This window comes from Nelumbo lutea, chromosome 6 (genome assembly GCF_056320005.1).
Source record: "Nelumbo lutea isolate HS-2025 chromosome 6, American lotus-T2T, whole genome shotgun sequence".
Taxonomy (NCBI): domain Eukaryota; kingdom Viridiplantae; phylum Streptophyta; class Magnoliopsida; order Proteales; family Nelumbonaceae; genus Nelumbo; species Nelumbo lutea.
This window is the reverse complement of record NC_142689.1, coordinates 15,610,951-15,634,244: the sequence shown is the minus strand read 5'-3', so window position 1 is coordinate 15,634,244 and position 23,294 is coordinate 15,610,951. Positions and strand designations below refer to the sequence as shown.

General features: G+C 39.0%; 1 protein-coding gene across 7 annotated transcripts in view; it reads right to left on the bottom strand.

Annotated features, from left to right (window-relative positions):
- LOC148847562 (protein TRANSPARENT TESTA 9-like) overlaps positions 1-22,435 on the bottom strand; it is a 62,437-nt gene extending 40,002 nt beyond the window's left edge. For 2 of the 7 annotated variants that reach the window (XM_088949113.1, XM_088949120.1), the window contains exons 1-12: positions 21,641-22,435; positions 15,963-16,014; positions 15,777-15,853; positions 15,550-15,683; positions 14,169-14,265; positions 13,920-13,977; positions 4,974-5,082; positions 4,741-4,861; positions 4,444-4,630; positions 3,978-4,315; positions 3,766-3,854; positions 3,614-3,681 (exon numbers count right to left, since the gene is read on the bottom strand). In XM_088949113.1, coding sequence (XP_088805239.1) covers positions 3,614-3,681; positions 3,766-3,854; positions 3,978-4,315; positions 4,444-4,630; positions 4,741-4,861; positions 4,974-5,082; positions 13,920-13,977; positions 14,169-14,265; positions 15,550-15,683; positions 15,777-15,853; positions 15,963-16,014; positions 21,641-21,693 — 1,383 coding nt within the window. In that variant the 5' untranslated portion in view covers positions 21,694-22,435. Of the gene's footprint in view, positions 1-3,613; positions 3,682-3,765; positions 3,855-3,977; positions 4,316-4,443; positions 4,631-4,740; positions 4,862-4,973; positions 5,083-13,609; positions 13,661-13,919; positions 13,978-14,168; positions 14,266-15,549; positions 15,854-15,962; positions 16,015-21,640 lie in introns of those variants that run through there. The other 5 variants (XM_088949114.1, XM_088949115.1, XM_088949116.1 and 2 more) reach the window with 5 other exon arrangements.
- Positions 22,436-23,294: the final 859 nt, after the last annotated feature.

The following is a 23,294-nucleotide window of genomic DNA, read 5'->3' as shown; positions in this document are numbered from 1 at the left end:
CAAATCCTTGTTCAATCCCCATCTCTCTTTCCTCTCTTCTGAACTCAAATTTCTCTCAGCTTCCTCACCATCTAGCTCCTCTATTCTACTGAGAATTTCCTGTTTTCTTTCTTCAATCTTTCCAAAACTCTCTTTATTCCACAACTTAATTCTTGCTTTCAGCAATTACAATTTCTTATAGAATCTATATCCCTTCCATCTGAAATCCACTTGATCTTCCTCCCACCACTCCTTCACCTTTGGCTAATTCTTGCTTTCAGCAATTACAATTTCTTATAGAATCTATATCCCTTCCATCTGAAATCCACTTGATCTTCCTCCCACCACTCCTTCACCTTTGGCAAGAATTCAAGGTGCAGAAGCCACATATTTTCAAATCTAAAAGGGCAGGGGCCACCCCCCAATCTCTCTTGGGTGAAACTAATTGGGCAGTGGTCTGAAACAGGTCTCGGCAGAGCTATAACTAAACCCCGCCAAGCCACTTCCCAATCAGTTGTGAATAGGAATCTGTCTAACTTACAGCAAGTGGGAACCTCTTGAAAAATTGACCAAGTATAATTTGCCCTCTTAATAGGTAAATCCCGCAACTCAAAGGTCTCTATGAAGAGGTTAAACTTCCTCATACTCATTGTAACCCGATGATTTGGGTTGTTTGATTCACTCAAAAATCTTATGACATTAAAATCTCCTCTCAAACACCAGGGGCCCTCCCGTAGACCTCTCATTGTTGTTGTCTAACTTACAGCAAGTGGGAACCTCTTGAAAATTTGACCAAGTATAATTTCCCCTCTAAATAGGTAAATCCCGCAACTCAAAGGTCTCTATGAAGAGGTTAAACTTCCTCATACTCATTGTAACTTGATGATTTGGGTTGTTTGATTCACTCAAAAATCTTATGACATTAAAATCTCCTCCCAAACACCAGGGGCCCTCCTATAGACCTCTCATTGCTGCTAACTCCTCCCAAAGTCCCTCCCTTTCCTTGTAAGAGGTGGGTCCATACACATTAGTTAAAACCCATTCCCAGTCATCCATCCTCCTCTTCAACTTGATGGACACTAAATACTTCCCAATTAACTCCTCAGAAAACTCCATCTCTGCATTTTTCCACAAAGTTATAATTCCCCTGAAGTTTCCCAAGATTGTGCGTATGCCCAACTTATGTCTCTCGCTGACCAGATACTTCTTACCCAATTCTTATCTAACTCAGACAACTTAGATTCTTGAATCAACATAATATCTAGTTTTTCTCTTCTCAACAGATCCCTAATCACTCCTCTTTTTCTTGAGCTTCCTAACCCTCTTACATTCCAGCTAATCAATTTCGTGGAAACCACGACAAAATACCCTTTAACCAAACAAACCACTCGCCGCTTCTTCTTCTCCTTTTATTCAACACTCCCTTTATCATAATCCACCTCACATCTTAGCCTTTCCACCTCACTTAATTTTTTCTTTCTCTGCTTTTTCTACACCAGCTCCTTTAGATCTAGGCTCCTCTAGCTTCTCTTTCCCCTCTTTCTTTATATTTGGACCCTTTTTCTTTGTTTTCCCCCTTTTGTTTTTTTGAGCCAGCTTCTGCATTTAATCTACCATCACCCTTTACTTCCTCTTCAACAATAGGATTAGGAGTGTCACCCTCCTCATCCCTTTCAATCTGTTCAGCCATCTCTTCCAAGGACGGAGCCAGGGGGGACCCAGGGGAGCCATGCCCCCCCCATGGTTCAGAAAATCTTCATAGTAATACAATTTTTTATGTAAAATTTCCTCTCCCCCCACTGTCCACCTCAGTGGTTGCCCCTCCATGGGTCCATCTATATTTCATTTAGGTTTTGGCCCCCCTTATAAAAATTTTCTGGCTCTGCCCCTGATCTCTTCCTCCACCTGGATTCTAAACAGTTCCATAAACAGCTCCCAAATTCTATCCCCGATTTCCATGTCTACACTTTCTGAAACTAAATCTCCAATCACCTCTGTTTCCTGTATTTGATCATTCTGATTGGCAGACTGCAAGGTTGGGTTAGTCTCCCCTGTAGGCACAACAAACACAGGACTAGAAGAAACATTAGTAGCAACAAAAATCGGGTTCAAAAGAGACTTTTGTAAACAGATAGGATTTACCGAAAGATTTGGCAACCCTTTAATCCCAATCATTGGGCTAAAGTCAGAGGTGTTACCCTTAGAATCACCCTCTAGATAGTTAGCCGTGGGAACAGGGCAATTTGTAGCTCTACTAAGAGGTTCTGGGTTGACTTTACAGCCCCTACTAATATCCTATATTTGGTCTTGTTCCAAACACAGATATCCACAATTCTTTGTCTTAGATTTTACTTCCTCCGAGGTGGTGCCCAATCTTCCTTCCCCTTTGTCAGGTTGGACTGAGAGTCTAGGAAGTGCAGTAGAGAGATCATCATCAAACAGTAGTTTCAAGCCATCTTCTGCTTCTTCCCCAAGTCGAGAGTGGCACTTGCTTTGAATATTCCCAAGGCTAAAACCTTCAGAGTTCTCTCCTTCCGTACTGTCCTCTAAACTTATCCACCCTGAATCTAATGTTTCACTTCTGTTCTTTGTTCTATTGTACCTTGGATTCAGCTTCTCTGGACTAGTAGAGTAGGAAACCAGTCTCGGCACCCAAGCAAGCCCCAAACTAGAGCCTCTCATCGAGCCTGCAGCTGGAAAGTTGTGTTTGGAAGAAGAAATCGCCGCTGCAACTTCAGTTTGGGACAATGATACACCCAAACAATGGTCCCCCAAAATTCGACCACTTGTTGTAGTCACGTGATCACTTAAGTGATCACATGACTTCCTTTTTAATGGTCCAGGCCTAATTAGTCCAACAGCTCCATTTTCTCCCATTTGAGTCATATTTAATGGGCGAGGACTAATCAGCCCAGCAGCCCCCCCCCCATTATCTACTAAAGTCACGTGTCTATTTAGTCTTTCTTGTGACTAGGCCAAACCATTCGAAGGCCCACCAGGATTTACTTCTCTCCCATTTGCTCCCACCCCGGCCCTTTATTTGAATTTGAACCTGCCACGCCTCCACCTTTTGATTTCATTAAAGCCTGAGCGAAAGTTTTACATCTGCCCGTTGAATTTCTGACCTGCTGCTTCGAATTCCCACACTGAGAGGTAGCTTGATTTACACCTTTCCAATTCTCAGTCTTTTCAGTTTCCTTATTCATGAAACTTCCTAATTTTCTCTGTTCTCCAAGGAAGCAGAGAGAAGAGCTTCGATCAAGAAAATAATTTACAGGGCGCTGTCCCTGCTCTGATATCATGAATTCAGTTGAAAAGAAGAAAGAGAGAAGGGGAAGGAAAAGAGAAGAAAGAGAGAAGGGGAAGATGTCAGAGAGCCAAAAAGATGCGCCGGCAGCGCCAGGCTTTATATTTATAGTGTAGGGCGACAATACAAAATAAAAGAAGAAAAAGATTAAAGTGCCCCTTGCGGCACATAAATAATAATATTACATCACTATATACACTACAACCACCTCTTTTGGCCAAGAGGATTTCAGAATAAGGTAATCAAATTAAAGACATTTAATCAAATAGGTCTAAGAAATATTAATCTGCTATCATAAAGCAAAGGGAAATTCAAAATTGCATGTACCATCATTTGTGTCCCCCCTGTCTTCTTTAGTGGAAGTCCCAGCATAGAAGAGAATAAATAATCAAGCTCTGCAGGTATACAGTAGACAATAATAAATACAGTAAGTTAGCATATTTCTGGGAGGGCATAACAATAAACTCGTTTAAATATACCTTTGCTTTCTGATAGAACTAGCAATAACATCATAGAGGCAAGCAATAGACTTTGACTTTCAGAGAAAATCAGTGAAAGTATTCCAGCCCTGCACAAAGAGAACTTCCTTTCCTCATAATCATAAATTCATAATAAATAAGCAAATGATGAATCTCACAGTTTCTCTTATAAGCAACAAAACATAGAATTTAAATATCCTATTTACACCAACCTTTGCCTCCTTATGTCATCCATAACATAGCTGACACATTGAAAACTAGATGAAAAGTACTCTGACAAATGCCTGAAGAGTGGGTTCTTATTATTGTCTTCTGCTGCTTCTGATTCAGAACTGGAACTGCTTAACTTTTCCATTTCACTTAAATAGTCATCAAAAGAACTAGGACTGGTATCACCAGTTATTTCCCTTTCAATAGGACCTCTCCTACTCAATACCAGATGAGGAAATAGAATTATAAATGCCACAGAATTAACCAACTCTTTGCTATCAACAACCTGAAGAAGACGACAAACTACATACAGGGCAGTGATTGCAGAAATCTGTATTTCCTGAAAATAATGAAGGAAACATCAATAAATAATTTACAATTGGTATACATAGTGAATTCTTATGAAGTTAAAAAAAAAAAAAAAAAAGTTCTGACAGGGAATACTGCAGATGAAAAGAATCTCATAACTGTTTGGCTAATCTGCAGCAAGGGTAGTATAATAGGTAAAACCAATAAGCTGAGAAGATTTCTGATCATCAGTCTACCCAAGCAACTTTCACCTACAAGGATTATGTCCTTGCAGTAGTAGAGATCGTCCACAATTTTATCACTTTCCAAAAGCAACTTTTTCCTCATTTCATGAGTGGAAGCATCTCTGCATCAAATTCAACAATTTCACCATAATATAGAAGATTCTTCAGATGGAACCAGGTAAGATGTACTAAAGCTACATAGATTTCTCTACAAAAATAGAAAGAAGCATACTTTGTAGCATGGACAAGTGCATCTAGAAGGAGGCATTTCCCTCTCAAGTTCAGAACCAAGTCAGAGAAATATTCTGAGACTGGAGGAGTTGTTATGAATTTATAGACCATTTCATCGCTAACTGCATAATAAAAGGATATCGTTGCAAAATACCAGAAAACAACTTTTACATCCAATACTTTACATATTCTTCTCTTCACTTCAGAAACAAAGAAAAGATAATAATAACATACCATTGTATATATTTAGAATCACTGCACGTACTGCTGTCTGGATCATCTTTTCTTCATGGAAAGCAAATTTAAGTGCTTCATTGTACAGTGGAAATGAGACTACAGTGTCCTATTAACGGTAAAGTGTCAAAACATTGTGAAACCATGCCCTAGGTTTAAGAAAAACAGAATTTCAAAGATGCATGCCTACAAATTATAAGAAACATAGGACTAAAGCTGACTTAGCACTCAACAGTATAAAGTATGTGCATGGTAGGTAACATATGATTAGTTTTCATGTAATTTTAGTTCTTTTTGTTATTCACAGTGATATCTCTTCACCTTCTCAGTATCATTTATTTCCAATCAATGAATACTTCCTTATTACTATCAAATATATATTATCAATAAGATCACTTATTCTCTTGGAAAGTGAAAGGCTTAAATGAGAAGGGTAAAGGGTTAGAAAAATGTGGAACACTATTCCAGCTGCGGTGTCTTGGTCCATTTGGAAGGAGAGGAACCAGAGAATATTTCAGAATAGGAGTAGCTCCTTGGAGGATCAAATCAGGAAGATTCTGGGCACCATCCATTCTTGGTTGGCTGCAACAGAGCAATTCAAAGGAGTTGCCCGTCAAAGTTATTTGCATACTGCTGTTTTGTTTTCGTAACCCTGGCAGCAGGGCAGGAGTGATCAGAATACTATCTTGTAAAGATTCACTGTACATGGTTATACAAGTACATGACCTTTTTTGAATGAATACAATCAATGCTTTACCTTTTCTTCAATAATATATATATAACAATTAAAAGAATTCCAGCAGTCCCCATCTATATCTGTATCCACACATTTGAAGCAACCAAAATTAACACTAGGTTTTATGACTTAGGAAAACTGTAGGGAGAACATTTGACTCATCTTCAGTATGCACATGACACTGTCTTCCATATTGCACACAAGTTGGAATTCCTCCTCAACTTGAAGAGGGTGCTGACTTACTATGAAGTAGTGACAGGGTTAAAAGTCAACTTAGGGAAGAGCAGTATTACTGGTATTAATGTGCCTATCAAAGGTTAGTCAAGTACAGCACTACAGCGGGCTGTAAGGGGGAACCTTGGCCCATAAAATATCTTGGCTTACCTTTGGGAGGTAATCCAAGACTTGGGCTCCAGTCATTGAAAAATGCAAGAAGAGACTTGATACTTGGAAAAAATTATATCTCCAAAAGGTTGTAGACTTACTTTGATCAAGGGCTCCTTCTCCAGCAAGAGTAAGAAATCAGCTAGAGAAACAGACTTCTTATGGGAAGGTGGACAGGACTTCCCACTTGGGTATTGGTTGCACCTCTGAGAGGAACACAACTCTTCTTGGCAAGTGGATTTTGACATATAAGAAGGAACCACAATCCCTATGGGCATCTGTAATTTGCAGCAAGCATGAGAGGAGAAGAACTGATAGGGGTAGCTTCCCTTTGGCTAGGACTTCCTCAGCCAGCCCCTGGAAAGGTATTATCCAAACTCTTACCCTTTTCAAACTGAACCTTAGGTTCTGTCTAGGAGATGGGGTAAACTAATAAAACTTTGGACAGATCTTTGGCGGGATCCTTACCCCTTGTCCAGCTCCTTTCCTAACCTTTTCAACCCGGTGTGTGATAAACAAGTCCTAGTGTCTTCAAACTTAACCAATGATATACACAATCTTTCCTTCAATTTTAATTTCCGAAGAAATCTAAATGACCTTGAGTCGCATGAGTTGTCCTTCCTTCTTTTGCTGCTGTCTAATATGTATCTCTCCTCTTCCTCCCATGATCAGTTAATTTGGTCTGGCACCCCTCATGTCTCCTTCTCTGCCAAATATTTCTTCCTTAGCCTGGTCTAAAGGTCCTTTCCTTCCTCTTTCCCATCAAGTAGGATCTGGTTTTCTTCAGTTCCTTTGAGAATATCCTTTTTCTTGTGAAAGGCAGCTCGTGGCAGGATGAATAATTGTGATATCTTGCAGAAGAAAAGACTAGGGCAGTGGTGCATCTCTCCTCATGTCTGCATTATGTGCTTTGAAAATGGAGAAACTATTGACGCCTCTTGATAAATTGTCGGGTGGCCCATAGTGTATGGAAATTTCTTCTAGATTTGATTTATGAAGGCAGCTTCTCTTGAGTCCTTCCTAATACAGTTGGTGAGTTTATCTTGCAATGGAAAGGTAGAAATTTGGGTGAAAGGGATAGGATTTTCCATAAGACTGCAGTTCATGCTACTATGCGATGCATTTGGGAGGAAAGTAATAAAAGGATTTTTGAAAATAAAGCTGCCTTGGAAGTTTGTTTAAAGAAAAGGATTATGACTCAGCTGATTTGTTGGATAAAGACAAACAAAGCCTTCACCGGTTATCACTATGGAGACTTAAGCAGGAATTTGTTAGAGATCCTTCAGTCATCTACTTTTGGCCCTCAGCTTCCCATTTCCCCAAGGCCTGATTGTGCTTACACTCTGAGGTTTGATGGCAGTTTAAGAAGAGCCTTTAACTGTCCTCTGATGGCAGGAATTGGGGGAGTTATTTACAAGTCGGGGTTATTTCTTGGGTTTTCAATGGCCCTGTTTCAGTCCAAGATGCCTCTGAGGCTGAGGTTCAAGCTCTTTTGATGGGTCTACGATTAGCTAAAACTCTACAGGTGGAGTATTTACTAGTGGAAGGAGATTCTAGATTCCTAGAAACACCATTGGGTGGGCCAAAAGGAACAGTGAAGGCCTTTGGAGGATCACCCATTTCTTGCAAGAAACTTTTGATTTGTCTGATTACCTCCATTGCTGCTTCAGATAGATCCCTAGGAACTTCAATGTTGTGGCTGATGCTTTTGCTAAAAGTGGGCTGGGAAGAAATTTGATGTATAGTGCAAATATGTTCCCTATTTCTTGAGAGAGCTTTAGTTGTTTTTTTCCCATGTGCATCGCACTTTTTTTTATTTGAATGTGTAGTGAGAATGGGTTGAATGGGCCTTAGTTTCTTGATTTTATTCAAGTCATGTTTTCTGTTTATGTTCTTTGAGTAGTGGACCTTAGTTATGGGCCTGTTACTTGTTTTTTTATTGTTTCTTTAGTGTGGGCCACCCCATTAAGGGCACTCAAGAATTGTTTCCTTAACTGAAAGGCTCTATCTACATTTTGTTTCTAGGAATAGGTTTCAGTCACTCCATCCCAAATCTCCTTTGCAGTATTAGCCCACAAAATTTTTACCAATGTGAGGTAACATAGAGTTACACAGCCAAGTCATCACCATGTAATTCTCCTATACCCACTGAGAGGGATCTGTATCAGGTTTCTTCTCCTCTCCAATGATGTACCGTAATTTCCCACGAGCACCAATGGCCATCTTGGCTGATTATGCCCATTCTAGATAATTTGTACCATCGAACTCCATTGTTGTAATAATTCTAGACCCAAAAATATCACTACTACCTCCAACACCCAAACCCATGTTACCAGTGGACTTCTACTCGATACTCCAACTCTTCATTTTACTTCAAACAGTTCAAAAGCAAAAAATAATTAGGTAGAGAGCCTCTAGATCAAATCGATCTCACACACAAAGGTAACAAACCTTTCCAGAAGAAGAAAACCCTATCCGAAGAGAAATCTCTCTCCTCTCACTGTCTCCCAATGGAGAGAAAAGTGAATCGGCCACTCCAGAAGGCCCAAAAAATTCCAGAAACCTAACCTCCCCTATAGAATACCCAGAGAAGTCCAACAATAACTGAGCGCCTAAGATCAAATCAAAATTGAAGAGTCCAACTTGACTAGGACTCTTCCCCGCACTCTAGTTATTCCTGATTTGATGCCATAACATAGATCACCCTCCTGATGACTATATCACACCAAAAAATCCAAGAACTGGGCAATCTGAAGTAGATCGATCCGCCCTTTATCTCCTCATGCAATTGGCTAATCTAGGACTGCATGAAAAAACTTCAAGTAACCCTAACCTTGCTCTGACACCAAGTAGAAAGGTGCTGAAATAAAAATAAAAATAAAAATAAAAATAAAAATCTGTAAAAGAAAAGAATATTTCTTGAAGAAGAAGAAGAGAAGAAAGAAGAAAGGAAGAGAAGAGATTTGAGAGAGAAAAGAGAGCAATAATGCTGGTCGCCCTGTTCACTATTATTTCTAATCTAAAATAATAAAGAGTACAAAAACCAATATGCCCTTATAGGGCGGCTAACACATAAAACAGCATAAAACAATTAAAATAACTTCTCAAAAAGGACCCAACAAGAGTGTTGTAGTCCCCGCTTCCTATCTAAACAATAAATAATCAAAAACTACCACTATAGACTACACAATTTGTCTAAAACCTCAACAATGATAACTTCCACCACTGTTTTTGTTGAGTTGTTAAAAACCCTATTATTTCTCTCCAACCAAATCTACCAACAGACAACAAAAGGGACTAGATTCCACAAGATCATACCCTTCTTGTTCAAAGCCTTACTGGCCAAGTTGCTACCAACATGCCTAATTCCTTCGGGACAACCACTTGAAAACCAAAAAGCTTCAAAAAATGCATTCAAATGGTGTAGGAGAAATTACAGTGGACAAGAAGGTGATCCGCTGTCTCCTTTTTTTTTGATAAATAATATTTAACATTTCATTAAAATCAAGAAGAAATTGCAAACCCTTGGGAAGGCACAAGATGTTGCCTCTCCAAAACAGGGAACCCAAAAAACACATAAACCATAAGAACTATGGAAAAGAGTACCAAGATTACAATTTAGCCCAAAACAATGTTTCCCTATTTGTCCCTTGTTTTGCCAAAATATCAGCGAAGGCATTCGATGATCTCCCTACCCACTGTACTATAACAGACATATTCCTTGTCAGCCATTTATATTTCTTTAGCTCATTCTTGTAAATCCATACGACCTCCTCTGAATTATTTAGCCACCCCACTACTATCTTAGAGTCCCCTTCAATCAGTAGCTGCTCCACACCCAATTCTATTTCAAGAAGGACTTCTTGTATGGCAGCTAGCAATTCTGCTTTGACATGATTCCCAATGCCCATTGGACTAGTGTAGAGAAGGATAACCTCTCCAGCCTCATAAATTAGAACTCCTCCCAAGCCAGAGGGCCCTGGGTTGCCCTAGGTGCTCCCAAGCCGGAGGGGGGGCCAGTTTGTAGAAACCCTGTCCTTTAAAGAATAGCAGCTTGCTACTGCTGTCCAGTTCCTCCATAAATCATTAAAAGAGAAAAGCAGTTTGTAGAAACCCTGTCCTTTAAAGAAGAGCAGATTGCTAGTGTTGCCCAGTTCCTCCATAAATCATTGAAAGAGAAAAGGTGAAACAGTTCCATAGATCATCCCTCTTTGGTCTGAAGATGGTCAATTGTTAATATCTCATCCAAAACCGCAAACTAGATGAACAAAATAGCTTTGGACCCACTTCCACTCTACATCAGGCTGCTCAAACTCAGTCAGTTTGGAGGACTTCACTGAAAATATCCCATTGTTGAAAACAATCCACTTCAACGTCTCCTCAGCTCCAAGGCTGATCCCAACTGTAGTTAAAAGATTAAGTAGAGAAGTAATCTCCTCCAATTCCCAATATTTTTTTTTTGAAGATAAATATAGAAGAAAACTTATTGAAAAAGAAAACAAGGTACAATGTCAATGTGATAAGGAGTCACCCAACAACATATAAACTGAAATATAGCAAATAAAACAACAAACATCTCAATCTACCAAGTTAAACATTCGAAGTACACCAAAAATAAGCTGCATAGTCTTCTTTACCAAGGACTTCAAATTCTGGAAGAAGTAGGTAGAACTCAGCCAGTTATCCTTGAGCTAATCAACGCCCCTAATTCTTCATTGCTTTTCATTTTGTCCTCGAAAGTTCTCATATTTCTTTCCTTCTACACTTCCCAGCACACAGCAAAAGGGCAGCCTAGTGCATGAGGCCCCCGCCAAAGCATGGTTACCATCTACAAAAGCTCCTTGAGATGAAGAAATGAGATTGCCCAAGACCTCTCTCAACCTATTAGCCAACACCTTTGAAGTGATCTTGAAGATGCCTCCTACTAAACTTATGGGTCTATACTCCTTCAAATCAGAAGCCCCATAATTCATGGGGATTAAGAAGATGAATGTTGAATTGACTGCCTTGAGGAAATCCCAGCCTAACATAGAATTCTTGCAACACATTCAGCAAGCCCACCTTAATGAAGTTCCAACATTTCTTGTAAAAACCAAAGGAAAACCCGTCCAAGCCAAGGGCTTCATCTCCATTTAGGTCATTGATGATTTACCAAACTTCATTCTCCTCAAATTTGCATTCCGTCCACACACTCACTGCCTCTGATAATGCATCAAAACGAAACTCCATCCAGACTAGGCCTCACCAAATCATGTATTCATGTGTTGCAAATAGTTCCTTGTGGTAGCTAACCACAGCACGGTCAGTGCCTGAAACCTCCAACTCTCCTTCAAACCTTCGATTCCCCACCTTAATACTAGACTCATCAAACTTGCTATTTTGTCAATGAAGCATATATGTCACCCTCCTTAAGCCATTGGACCTTAGATTTCTGTTGCCATTAGATTTCTTCCATCAATGCAAGCCAAAAAAGATCATCTTTTGCAATTTCTCTTTGCCTCTTCTCTACTTCACTAAGACCTCCCCCCTCCTTTGCACCGAGCCTTTGAATCAACTCCAAGGTTTTTGTTCCTATGAGACACACAACCCACCTCATCCTTGCACCAAGCTTTGATATTAATATTCAAATGTTTTGGCTTCTTCCAAAACCTCATGCAAGCAAACCCTGCCACTTGGACTTCATTCCACCACTCCTTTAACTTTTAATAAAAACCTAGAACTTCAAAAAACATTATCTATTTCTTAAAATAGCCAAGCTTGAGATCAACAACACTAAATCTGAAGACGATGGTCCGAGGTTGGATGGGCTAGAGCCACCTACACCGAGTTCAGGAACATGTCACCCACTTGAAATCAATGAGTATCTATCCAATATAGACATAGCAGGATCACCCCTAAAACTGCTAAAGTTTAAGCTGCACCTTTCATTAGCAAGTCTAACAATTGCAATCTATCCCCAAACTCCACCATATCAAACTATAATTCTTCTCTTACCTTTCTTCTCCAAGGCAAATCTTAACAATGTTGAAGTTCCCACCAATGCATACTAGGAGGCCCCAAAATTTTGGGAAAGGGACTCGTTCTCACCCCAACAGTTCCTTCTTTTGGCAACTGACTGTCAGGCCATACAGACCTATGCAGGTCCACTCCTCCCATCTGAAACAACTTTGCACCTAGCAACCACCACAAACTTCCTAATAACAAAATCAACAACCTCAAACACATTTATGTCCCAAATCAAAAGCATGCCATCTCACGCCTCCTATGACACTTTCCAGATATAGCCATTACCTCTCCAACCCCAAACTTCCTCCACCAACTGATTGCTGACTAACTCCTTTTGTCACTAGAAACAAAACCATGCTTGCATGATGATCATCTTGTTCATGCCTGTCAAATGACAAACCAAGAAATAGATTGATATCTTTGATATGCTTCGCCACACAATCTAAAACTCCATCCCCATTTTCCTTAGCACTTCAATCTCATCCACCCAAGTCAAACTCAAATTGTCTAGAAGATTTCGGCCATTTGCCAACATCATAGACCACTGCACTAATTGTCTGCCTACATCACCATCAACTGCAACTGCTTTTTTTTTTATCAATAACAACAGTTTTCATTAAATAGGAATAAGCTTACAAAGTAGAGGAGCTAAAGTATCTTAACTCCCCAAGAAAGTGGGCAGGCACCCAAAAGGAAAAGAACAATTGCAACTGAGCACAGAAACCAGAATCCCTATTCACCCCTTGCCTAGCTAATCCATCAGCAAAGGAGTTTGCATTTCTCTTTACCCAAGTACACTGAACTTCCATGTTCTTGATCAGCCATTTGAATTTTTTCTTTTCATTGCTGTAGCTCCAAAGCTTAGAGGTGTCTTCTCTTTTCTCTTTTCAGCCATTTGAATTTTCTATTTACCCAACTGCAACTGCTATTTGCTCTACATTCAGCACCATTGTCTCACCCTCCACCTCCAACCTAGGCAATGCCTTCTCTCCTTGACACTGGACCGCAACCTGCAGCTATCTCCTTTTTTGACTGACCACTGACGCTGAGTTGCTTTGTATTGGAATAGCATCAGATTGAATCAACCAATTCGCCTAAACCATTGGTCTATTGGTTTTTGGTCAAAAACCAAGTTTTAGGTAAACCAGACCCGGAATCATGGCCAGTTGACGGATCGAACAGTTCAACCATCCAAGTCAACGATGGCTTCAAAACACTGATTTGTATGTTGTGTTGTGATTAGCTGTGGCTAACTACCATCTTTTGGGTTCTACTTCAAATGTAACATTGTCCTTATCATTTTACTGAAACATTTCTATTATCTATCAAAAAAATGTTTGAGGCCAGACCCTTAAAGATACAAAGTAGAATAAAAAACACAGATAAAACAACATCAAATTAACATAAAAAAAGTAGAAACAACCTTCTCACAAAAATTAGTAATTTAACAACCTATATGCTCATTGTTTTATATATTCTATAAAACGAAGTTGTAAAATAAAGGCCTTACTCCCCAAATTGGACTCAGGAATTCATCCCTATGCATCAAAAAAAAATGTTAAGGGTACACCTGCGAGTATAATGGAAAAATCAACGCTGCCGGCAACATAATACCAGAACTCCAAAAGAGCTTTGACCAATCAAACCCCCTGGTGAATTCTAATAAATACCACCTGATTGGTTACCAATTTTATGATACCGGTTTATTGATTACAAGTTCTTCTGGTATCATAGTCAAACCCTAATAAGTATCAACCTATGACAAAATTAGTGCATCAACCACATCAAAGAAGAAATCCAGCATGTGAAGTTTTATTTACCTCTTGAACCTTTACAAGCAGGCAAAGAGTATCTCTGTTCAGTTTTCCACTAACTGTTCTGATATAAGCAAGAGATAAAGTAGTAAGAGAAGCATTCTTCTACTTTTTTAACATATAGTTATACAAAAAAAAAAAATGAAAAACATAGCAGCACTAAGCTATTTTTATATCTTCTAATCAATTGGAATTCACACAGGATTCTACACAGAACCAATAGCAATGAACGGATAAAGAATATTAGCTTGAAACCTTAAAAATGATACGTAATAGGGAACCAGATCCCCCCCATCAAACTTGTACTGGTGCAGTATGATGTTGTTAATATAGTCATTGCTGAAACAATAGTCTGCAACTCAAAAACATTAGGTAAACCATAGGGGATTAGTAATGCAAGACATTGAATAAAGTACAATGGTATAATAAGGAAATGGAAGGAGGTAGAACACTTGAGAAATGAAGAAAGTCATGTTGAAATTTCAGGACTGATTGGAGTTCGGGACTAATTGAGAGGAGAAGTAGGGACGCAAACGGATCGGATCATATTCGAATCAGGGTATATCCGAACCCGATCCAACACTGATACTTGCAAATCCGAACTAATCGGATCTGATAAACATGGATCTGAATTCAAATCCAATGAGGAAATCGGGTTTTCGGATCTGGTCCAATCCGCTTTGATTTTTATAAAAATAATAAATTATTAAAAGAAAATTAAAATATAACAATTTAAATAAAGAAAAACAAAAACTACAAGTATCTTTTCAACTATTTTCATCATATAAATACATGTTTTTCATTAAAAAAACAAATAATATAACGAATTTACAAAAATGCAATATAATAATATATTTATAAATAAATAAATAAATAAATAAATAGCATATATATAAGTGTTATATATTTATATAAATAAATAAATAACATATATATCGGATCAAATCTTCTCGGATCGGATAAGGGTGATCCGAATTCGATCTGATCCAATCCAAAAATCCGAAACAGGGCTATCCAGGTCTGAGAATACAGGATCGGATCAGATCCATTTGCACCCCTAGGGAGAAGTGATCGCTATGGTGGAATCTTGGAAGGTGTGAAGAGAGCAAAAGAAATGAATAATAGAAGGGGATTTAAAAGTGATGGTTGGTGAATTATGAAGCTCTTTATATGTACAAAAACGAAAGTACAAGGGTTATATGGAGGAAAAGGAGCATGACAGTTATAGTGCAGTGGGTTCAGATATTGGCTAACTCGACGGATAAGTTAGCCAAACAAGGAGTTATGAGAAACAATATGTTCTGGGATTAAGTTGTAATATACATGATTGGGGAGAGGTTTAGGTGCCTCTTTAAAAACAGAATGTAAACTTTTATATATAGGTTTTCATATTAATGAAATTGCTGTTAAATATCAAAGAGGGAAAGAGACAAGGTCATGCCCACTACTCAAGTAAACAATCCTTTGTACTGATAACATGAGATTATGAGTTTGATCAGTCAAGAAGAATGCACATTAATGCCAAAGAAAAGAACAAGAACACAAATTAACATGCCAAAAAAGAAGAGAGAAACAAACCAAACAAAGAGAAGACAAAAAAGGAAGAGGTGGATATTAATTGCATTTGGCATCTTACAGATTGCATGTTCACTAGCCAGGTTTTGGATCATTATACTTAGATAGTGAAGCAAAGGAGCTTCAATGATTGAATTTCTACTGATCTTTAGTATGCGGAGAAACTCTGCTAAAATTTGATAATCCATAAATGACCTGCCAAAGAAAGAAAATGCAAATCATACATTCGCTATGATATAACAATGATGAGGATGTGAAACCACAATTAATAAACTAATTATTTATTACTCAAAAATAGATGGGTCATGTTGATCACTATATGTCACTAATTCTACTATTGATTTTAGTAATTCCACAACAAACTCCTGCAAAAGAAAAAATAAAATTAGCCAAAAAATAAAGAATTGTTAATGACTTACAGTAGATCCAATGAGAAAAAAAATAAGGAAATGAAAAGAAAATTAGTTGTTATACCCTGTTCATCATGTTCACAACTTTGATCTCTTGCAGCTCATTAACCAGGTATCTGCATCCATGGGCAAATCAACAAAAGAATCTCAACCTCTTTTTTTTTAAGATAAATAAAAAAATAAAATTTATTCAAGAAAATATGAAAAAAAACACAAGAAAGGTGATGAATCATCACCTGGCCCCAAGACATTGGAAACATAAAATGAAACCAAAAAAGGATAAAGAAAGCCCTCCAATCAAATCCTGAGAAACCATAAAAAAAGCACAGCCACCCACCCCTGCATGAACCATAAGCAACAATAATATAGCTACAGATCCCAACCCAATGCCTCACTACCCCACCTAAAAAAACCAACAACCCTATAACCAATCAGAAATCTTCTGACCTCCAACTTACTACAGAATCGCCATAATTCCTTCCGCAAATTCACCTCGTCCTTGAGGAAAGTGACCTCATTGCTTTTCTCCATAACCTTCTTTGTTTTTTTCACCTTTTTGACTGGTCTCAGACCAAATAAACCTCCTCTCAGTCTGGAAAAAACCTTTGAAAGAACTGATATTTGCAGATTATGTCTTTTTTTTTATCAGCAACACAGAAAAATTTTTGCAGATTCTGTCTTCTAACTCTTCTTGCTGCAACAGGAGCCTTTCCATTAACTGTACATCCTTTTGGTCAGAAACTATCCTTTCTAACTCCAAAACTGCATTTTTCTCGAACAGCCGGTCAGCATCCTCAGTCCTGTAAACTCTGTTGGGATTCACTCCAGACTTAAGCCTTCTCACATTACCATCAGAACAACTTACACAGGGGGTCCCCCTCTCCCCATCCATCTGAACATCTTTTTTTTAAGCTTCGTCTGAATGCTTTAGGATTCTTCCACTTCTCTGAATGTCTTTCTAGCATATTCCTCGCCCCCCAGAAAGAACAACCCCAAGATCTTACTCACCTCCAATTCTTTGTCCACTACCGTCTCCAAGTTAGCAGAGTTTGCTACTTCATGAGTCTTATTGACCCTCACATCTTCATCACTTGAGTCCCCCTTATCGCCTTCTCCCTCCTCCAAATCTTTATCTTTCATCAAAGGCATAGTTCTATACTTGTTCTTTCTTTCATCTTCCCCTTCACAACCTTCCCCTCTATTTCCCCACCCACCTGTCTCCTTCATCTCCCCAGAGTTCATTGCATTGCATCTTTGTACCTCCAAGACCCTTATCTCCATTGGCATCAGCTTCATTGGTCTCCCTCCCCCATCTTAATTTTCTGTCTCCACAGCTCCCTCTTCGTCTCCTACTCGAGGAAAATTATTACCTTCGACTTGAACCTCTACTAATGTCCCTGTTAATTCTTCTCAACCGCCAATCAATGCCTTCCTTGAGACCTCATTATCAAGAATCTAACACTGCTTTCACCCCGAATCTCTGCAATTGCAATTTCTCCTTCCTTTCGCTGACCATCCTCCATGACTTCCCTAATTTCTGAGAAAATGACATCACTATTTCCTTTCGCAAGCAAGGCATCCTCATTTCCCACAAATTTCAGTCTACACCAAACAAAACCCCCCGAGTTTGGTGAAGACAGCTCTGTAATCCTTGTCTTTTCAGTCTACACCAAGCAACCCAACCTCTCATCTTCAATCCTTGTCTTTTCCCAACCTTTGAAGCCACAAGTACGAGACTATTTCTCTCTAACATTTGTACCGAAGCCCTACACTATGTCTCTTCTCATTCCCTGTATTTAAGTTCATTTAATGGGATTGCACACTCCTATTTTGTTAACTCAAAACCTTGACCTTCCATCTCCATGGGGAGTCTATTTTCAATTGAATCCACCAACCATTGCCTACCACATAGCACTTCGAATTCCAACCTTTCGTCTTCCTCCCTGTGACCTTCCCTCCACAACCTAGCTTCCATGGATGTCACAAGCCACACTGAAAACCAACTTCCATCAAAGAAAAGTTTGATATTTCTAGAGATACCTTTAGGTCTTGTAACTCTTGTAAGAACCAGCCTGATAAACAGCTTCCACAAGTGGCAGCAATTGAGTCAAAGCAATCTCGCCTCCACAGATAAAACGGCAAGCCCAGAATTCTCACTATTACTTTTTTCGAAATTAACAAATCTTTTCCATTAGAGCATGGGCTCCATTTTGAAATCAAGAGCAAACCAGCTTTTGTTTGGAGTGAAATTGTCACCACATCCAACTTCAGATCATCCTCCAACAAATCAATGAGGGCGTTATGATTTTCAAATGGGGTTAAATAATCACACCTTTTGTTGAGATATTCAGCAGTTTTTTGTTCCTTTTTATGCAGCATCACTAGTTACTGTTATTGGGCCCAAGGCCCATTAGTTTATGTTTACTTTTAACGACTGTTTTTATGTTATTAGCAGAAACCACCCTATTAAGGGTATATTAGTCATTGTAATCTCTTTTAGTTTGTGGGTATATAAGATAAATGAGTGGGGCAGCCAGATCATTATTGGATTCTCCCGTCTCTTCTTCTCTTTCTCCTCTTCTCTTCTCTCCAAGAAACACTTTTTTCTCTTTCTTTCTATCACTGTTTTTTTAGCAAAGGTAAAGTATCATTGTATTGATATAAAGGTCCTTTGTACAATGAGAATCTGTACACATCAAAACAGAAGGACCTCAAAAAAAGTCCATCCTCAAAATATTACAGTCAGAAATATCCCCTTTAAATTCAGTAAGTATAGATAGCCAACTCCTAACTAAACCTACAGCCAAATTGATGACTTCAGCTGCAGTAGAGGATTTAAGATCAAAGACCCTACTATTTCTTTCTAACCACACCGCCCACATTATTGCTAAGGGAATGGAAGACCAGCAAAATTTTCCTTTCTTAGTCATCCCTCGGATCTGCCAAACCTCCATACAGGCTTTAACTGAGGCTGGCGTACACCAACTTACCTTCAGACTTCTTAAGAAATGGCTCCAGATCTCTGAGGCAAAAGTGCAGTATAAAAACAGATAATTTACTGATTCTGTTTCCCAACCACAGAGGCTGCACCTCAGGCCACTGCAATTAAAACCTTTTCTTGCCAGCATCTCTTTGGTGAGAAATTTCTCCAAGGCTGCCCCCCATACAAAAAATTTTACTTTAGAGGGAGCCACTGTGCCCCAAATGGCCCGGCTTGGGAAGGGTGTTTCAAAACCTCCCCTTACAGCATTGTACAAGGATTTAACTGAGAACTCCCCACTTTTGGTCCCCTTCCATACTAGAGCATCCTCAGGTTGTAAATTCAGCACCTGGGACTGAAGCAACACCAAGAGATTCCCCACCTGCTGAATTTCCCAATCATTGAAGTCCCTTCTAAAGGTAGGGGCCCAGCAAACAGCATTCTCCCTTAACACAAATGAATCTGCCACCACTGCTTCTTTATCTTCAGCCACATTAAACAGTGTAGGAAACATCTCCTTTAGGGAGTTCTCCCCTGTCCAGGAATCCAACCAGAACTTAATCCTTCTCCCATTCCCAGCTTTAAATCTGACTTCCCTTCTGAACAGGTTAGAAGCTTTGCTTATACCTTTCCATAGACTGCAGCCAAAGGTAGACATGGGTGGACTGCTTCCCCAGCCCCTTTCATCCAGCCCATATTTTTCTGCTATGACTACTCTCCATGGGTTATCAGGTTCATTAGCAAACCTCCAAAGCCAACTTCCTAGAAGAGCCAGATTGAAAGATTTTAATCTCCTTAACCCCAACCCCCTTGAGATAGAGGTTTACAAATCTGCCCCCAGTTAACAAGATGATATTTGTGAGAATCCTTCCACCCCACCCACAAAAAATCTCTCATCTTTCTTTCTAACACCTCTGCCACTTCTGAAGGAATAGGAAATAGGGTCATGAAGTACATTGGTAAGCATGCTAGGGCACTCTTGATGAGAGCTACTTTTCCTCCTTTGGAGAGATACCTTGCTTCCCAAGTGGCCAATTTCTGATCCATTCTTTCTAATATTGGGTTCCAAATGGTTTTTGAATTGCATTTAGCTCCCAAAGGCAACCCTAAATAATTTGATGGCAGTTGACCAACCTTGAAGCCTAACAAGTCTGCCATACCCTGAATGTTAGCAACATCACCAACAGCTATTATCTCACTTTTTGCAAGGTTTACTTTCAAACCTGAAATAATCTCAAACCAGTAAAGAATATACTTCAAATTCAGAACTTGCTCTTCTGAGGCCTTGCAAAAGAAAAGAGTGTCATCAGCATATTGTAGAATTGGAATGGCAGTTCCATTGGGATCCACCTGAAAGCCTTCCAGCAGCTCCCTCTCCACAGTTTTATCTACCATCTTATTCAAACCTTCCATTACTATTAAAAAAAGAAGAGGAGACAATGGGTCCCCTTGCCTCAGACCTCTAGAACTCCTATAATATCCTTTAGCTGTCCCATCTACTAGCACTGAGAATCTAGGAGTTGAATAGCAGACCTTCATCCAATTTCTCCACTTGGATGGATAGCAGACCTTTTGAAGTGTTTCTCCACTTGAGTAGCAAACCTTCATCCAATTTCTCCACTTCAATTAGAAAAACTAATATGGGTTCCACATCTTTTGAAGTGTGTTTTTTGATGGATAGCCACATGTATATAGTTGGCACTTTTTCTGAAAGCAGAGTTAACTACTCTCACTTTTTATGAGAGTGGAAAGATACGTGTCTGAGCAAAAAAGCTTCTATTTGAGAGTGGAAAGTACCTATTTCTTGGATATTGTTTTTTCTTAAAAAAAATAGAATGCCATGTATCTGAAGGAGAAGCTCTCTAGTTGGAGGGCTTTCCTTTATATATATATATATATATATATATATATATATATATATAGGGATTGGTACAAAAGATTGTCATATTGGGAGAGCTAGGAGCCCAGCCTCAATGAGTTCCTTCAACTCCATTTGATAGGCTGGAAGCTGAAGGGAACCTAACTACTGAAGTAACATTTGTCAACCAAAGGTCTTCACAGAAAGATTATTGTAAGTAGAAGCCTATCCTATTTCCAAATTGAACATCCCATTATCTTGGATCCCTATGTGAGCTAATATTACTGCATTGCATCAACAAGCCTAGTCAAGTCATGTAATGTTACAAAATGCCCTTATGAAAAGTTCATTGATGTCTTTGCTATTGAATTCTCCTTGAGATTCATGCCTACGGAGAACTTCCTTGTCAGGTGGAAACCATGTTTTGATTCGGGTATCCCAATATCCCTTAATATCCACATAATTTAACATGTTATCCACGTTAAACTATTTTCCATTGAAACAATTGATGCAAAAGTAGAATTAATTCATCAATCTAAGTAGATAATGCAGTGGACGTAGAATTAGTTAAACGAAACTCAAATACCTTAAAATGGGCAGGCATTGAAGGCATAGAAACTCTCTCAAACCCAAAAGTAATGCATGAATGAAGAAGCACAGAGTACCAAGTTTAATTAACTACACATTGTATTTGCATGTATATATTTCATAGAACCAACTAGATCCAAGCAAACCAAGCAGTCTCAGTTTCCCAATAATCAACTAGATCCAAGAAAAGTTTTGCCCAAAAACAAAATGAACATCAATTGCGAGTTTTACGCAACTAGGTCATTTGCAATTTCATAAAAGAAGCAACAATAACTGAGATCCGAAAGATTCATGCATTCATTCGCTTTAAACGTACTTGAAGTGTTGAACGGAGAAGCGATCGATAGATCTCCAAAAAGACCGCCACATAATTAGTGTCCAACAGATCAACTACGAGACCCTGTGTCCCACTACCGTTTGGAATTGGAAGCTCTAGAGAAACCCTAGAGTGAAAACAGAGAAGGTACAAGCAGAAGCAGTACAGTTGTTTAGAAGTCTTCTTCCCCTTTCCAAATTACCCCCGCGCATGAACTGATTCCAGCGCTGGTGGTTCAGTCAAAGCCCGTCAACAAACCATCAACGTTTTTAACTTCCGTTAGTTCCGCTAATCACTCTCTCTCGGTGCTTTTTTGGGATAGCATAGATTCATTGATTATAACGGTTATCAACTGGTTTTCTTAGAACTTTTTAAGGACAACATGGGGATTGTCTGAAATAGAAAGGGATTAAATGGTCAATGCGCAAATAAAGGGAGCTCGTTGGTCGTCCCAACTGTCCAAGCATAGAGAGAATAAAACGCTGGTCTGCAAACTGCGATAAAGCGACGATTCTGACGAAGTAGAGAGACGAATGAACAGCGACGCAATCAATGAAATCGCTAAGAAGGTACTTTTGGAGAAGAAACCTTTCATCTTTCCACGCTCTCTTCCTCTCCCTCTTATTTAATGTAGCTGATGATTGGTTGGTTAGTTCACATCTGCCTCCACAGGATGCGCTCCAAAAACTCCGAGGTCGTCTTCAGTCAGTGAAGGCCCGTTCGAACACTGTTCGAACAGCCTATACAGCCTTGCATCGTGAATATCTCCTTACTTTCTATGCTGAATCCCATCACAAAAACTCATCGCATGCACATCTCAGTGTTTACTGAGAACATCTCCGCCCCAAATTTCCCATAGTACATCCCCACTGTGTATTGGGAACATCTCCCAATGACATTATCAAGACTGATATATAATCAAGATTTGTTCACAATGTGTTGTGGGGCCTTGTGGGGCTGAGATGTGATCTCCATTAAGAGATGTTCCAAATACACAATTGGAACGTGAGATATTTTTAGCACAATTCTATGGGGGCAGATTTGAACTCAATGTTTGGAAGCATTGTCGTTTTCTCAAATAATGGGCAATCCAGCGGTGTTCAACCAAATCGTGAGTTCTTTTTTAAATCAACTCAGCACTATTGGTTTTTGAAATTCTCTTAACCAAAATCGAACTGAATTAATCATTTAATTTTGATTGCTTTTGGTGTTTGACTAGTTTAATTCTTTGGTTTTCGGCTTTCTAAGAGTTAGAGAAATGTGAAGAGAAAGAAGAATAGAAAGTCACTTATCTTTGGTCATAATTATGCTTGTACTTTATCCTGTGGATATTTTGTGATAGGCATTTAACATTTCATAGAGACTTGCAAAAGCAAGCTTTGATTTATGCGTGTCCCTATCATTGGGGGAAGTTTCATTTTAGCGCTTCCCCTAACAGGTAGGCACTTATTCACCGTTTTGCTGATATGGTGCGTAATGCCACCTGGTGGCACCTAAGTACCAATAAACGAGTTCATTATTATTTTTCTTGATTTTGTAAATAAATCAAATATAAACGTTTAGTAAATAAAAGCCCACAATTACAAATACATACTACATGTGTTTGGTTCCGCTTATATTTATTGAATAAACATTTGTAGTTTATTTTTTGGTA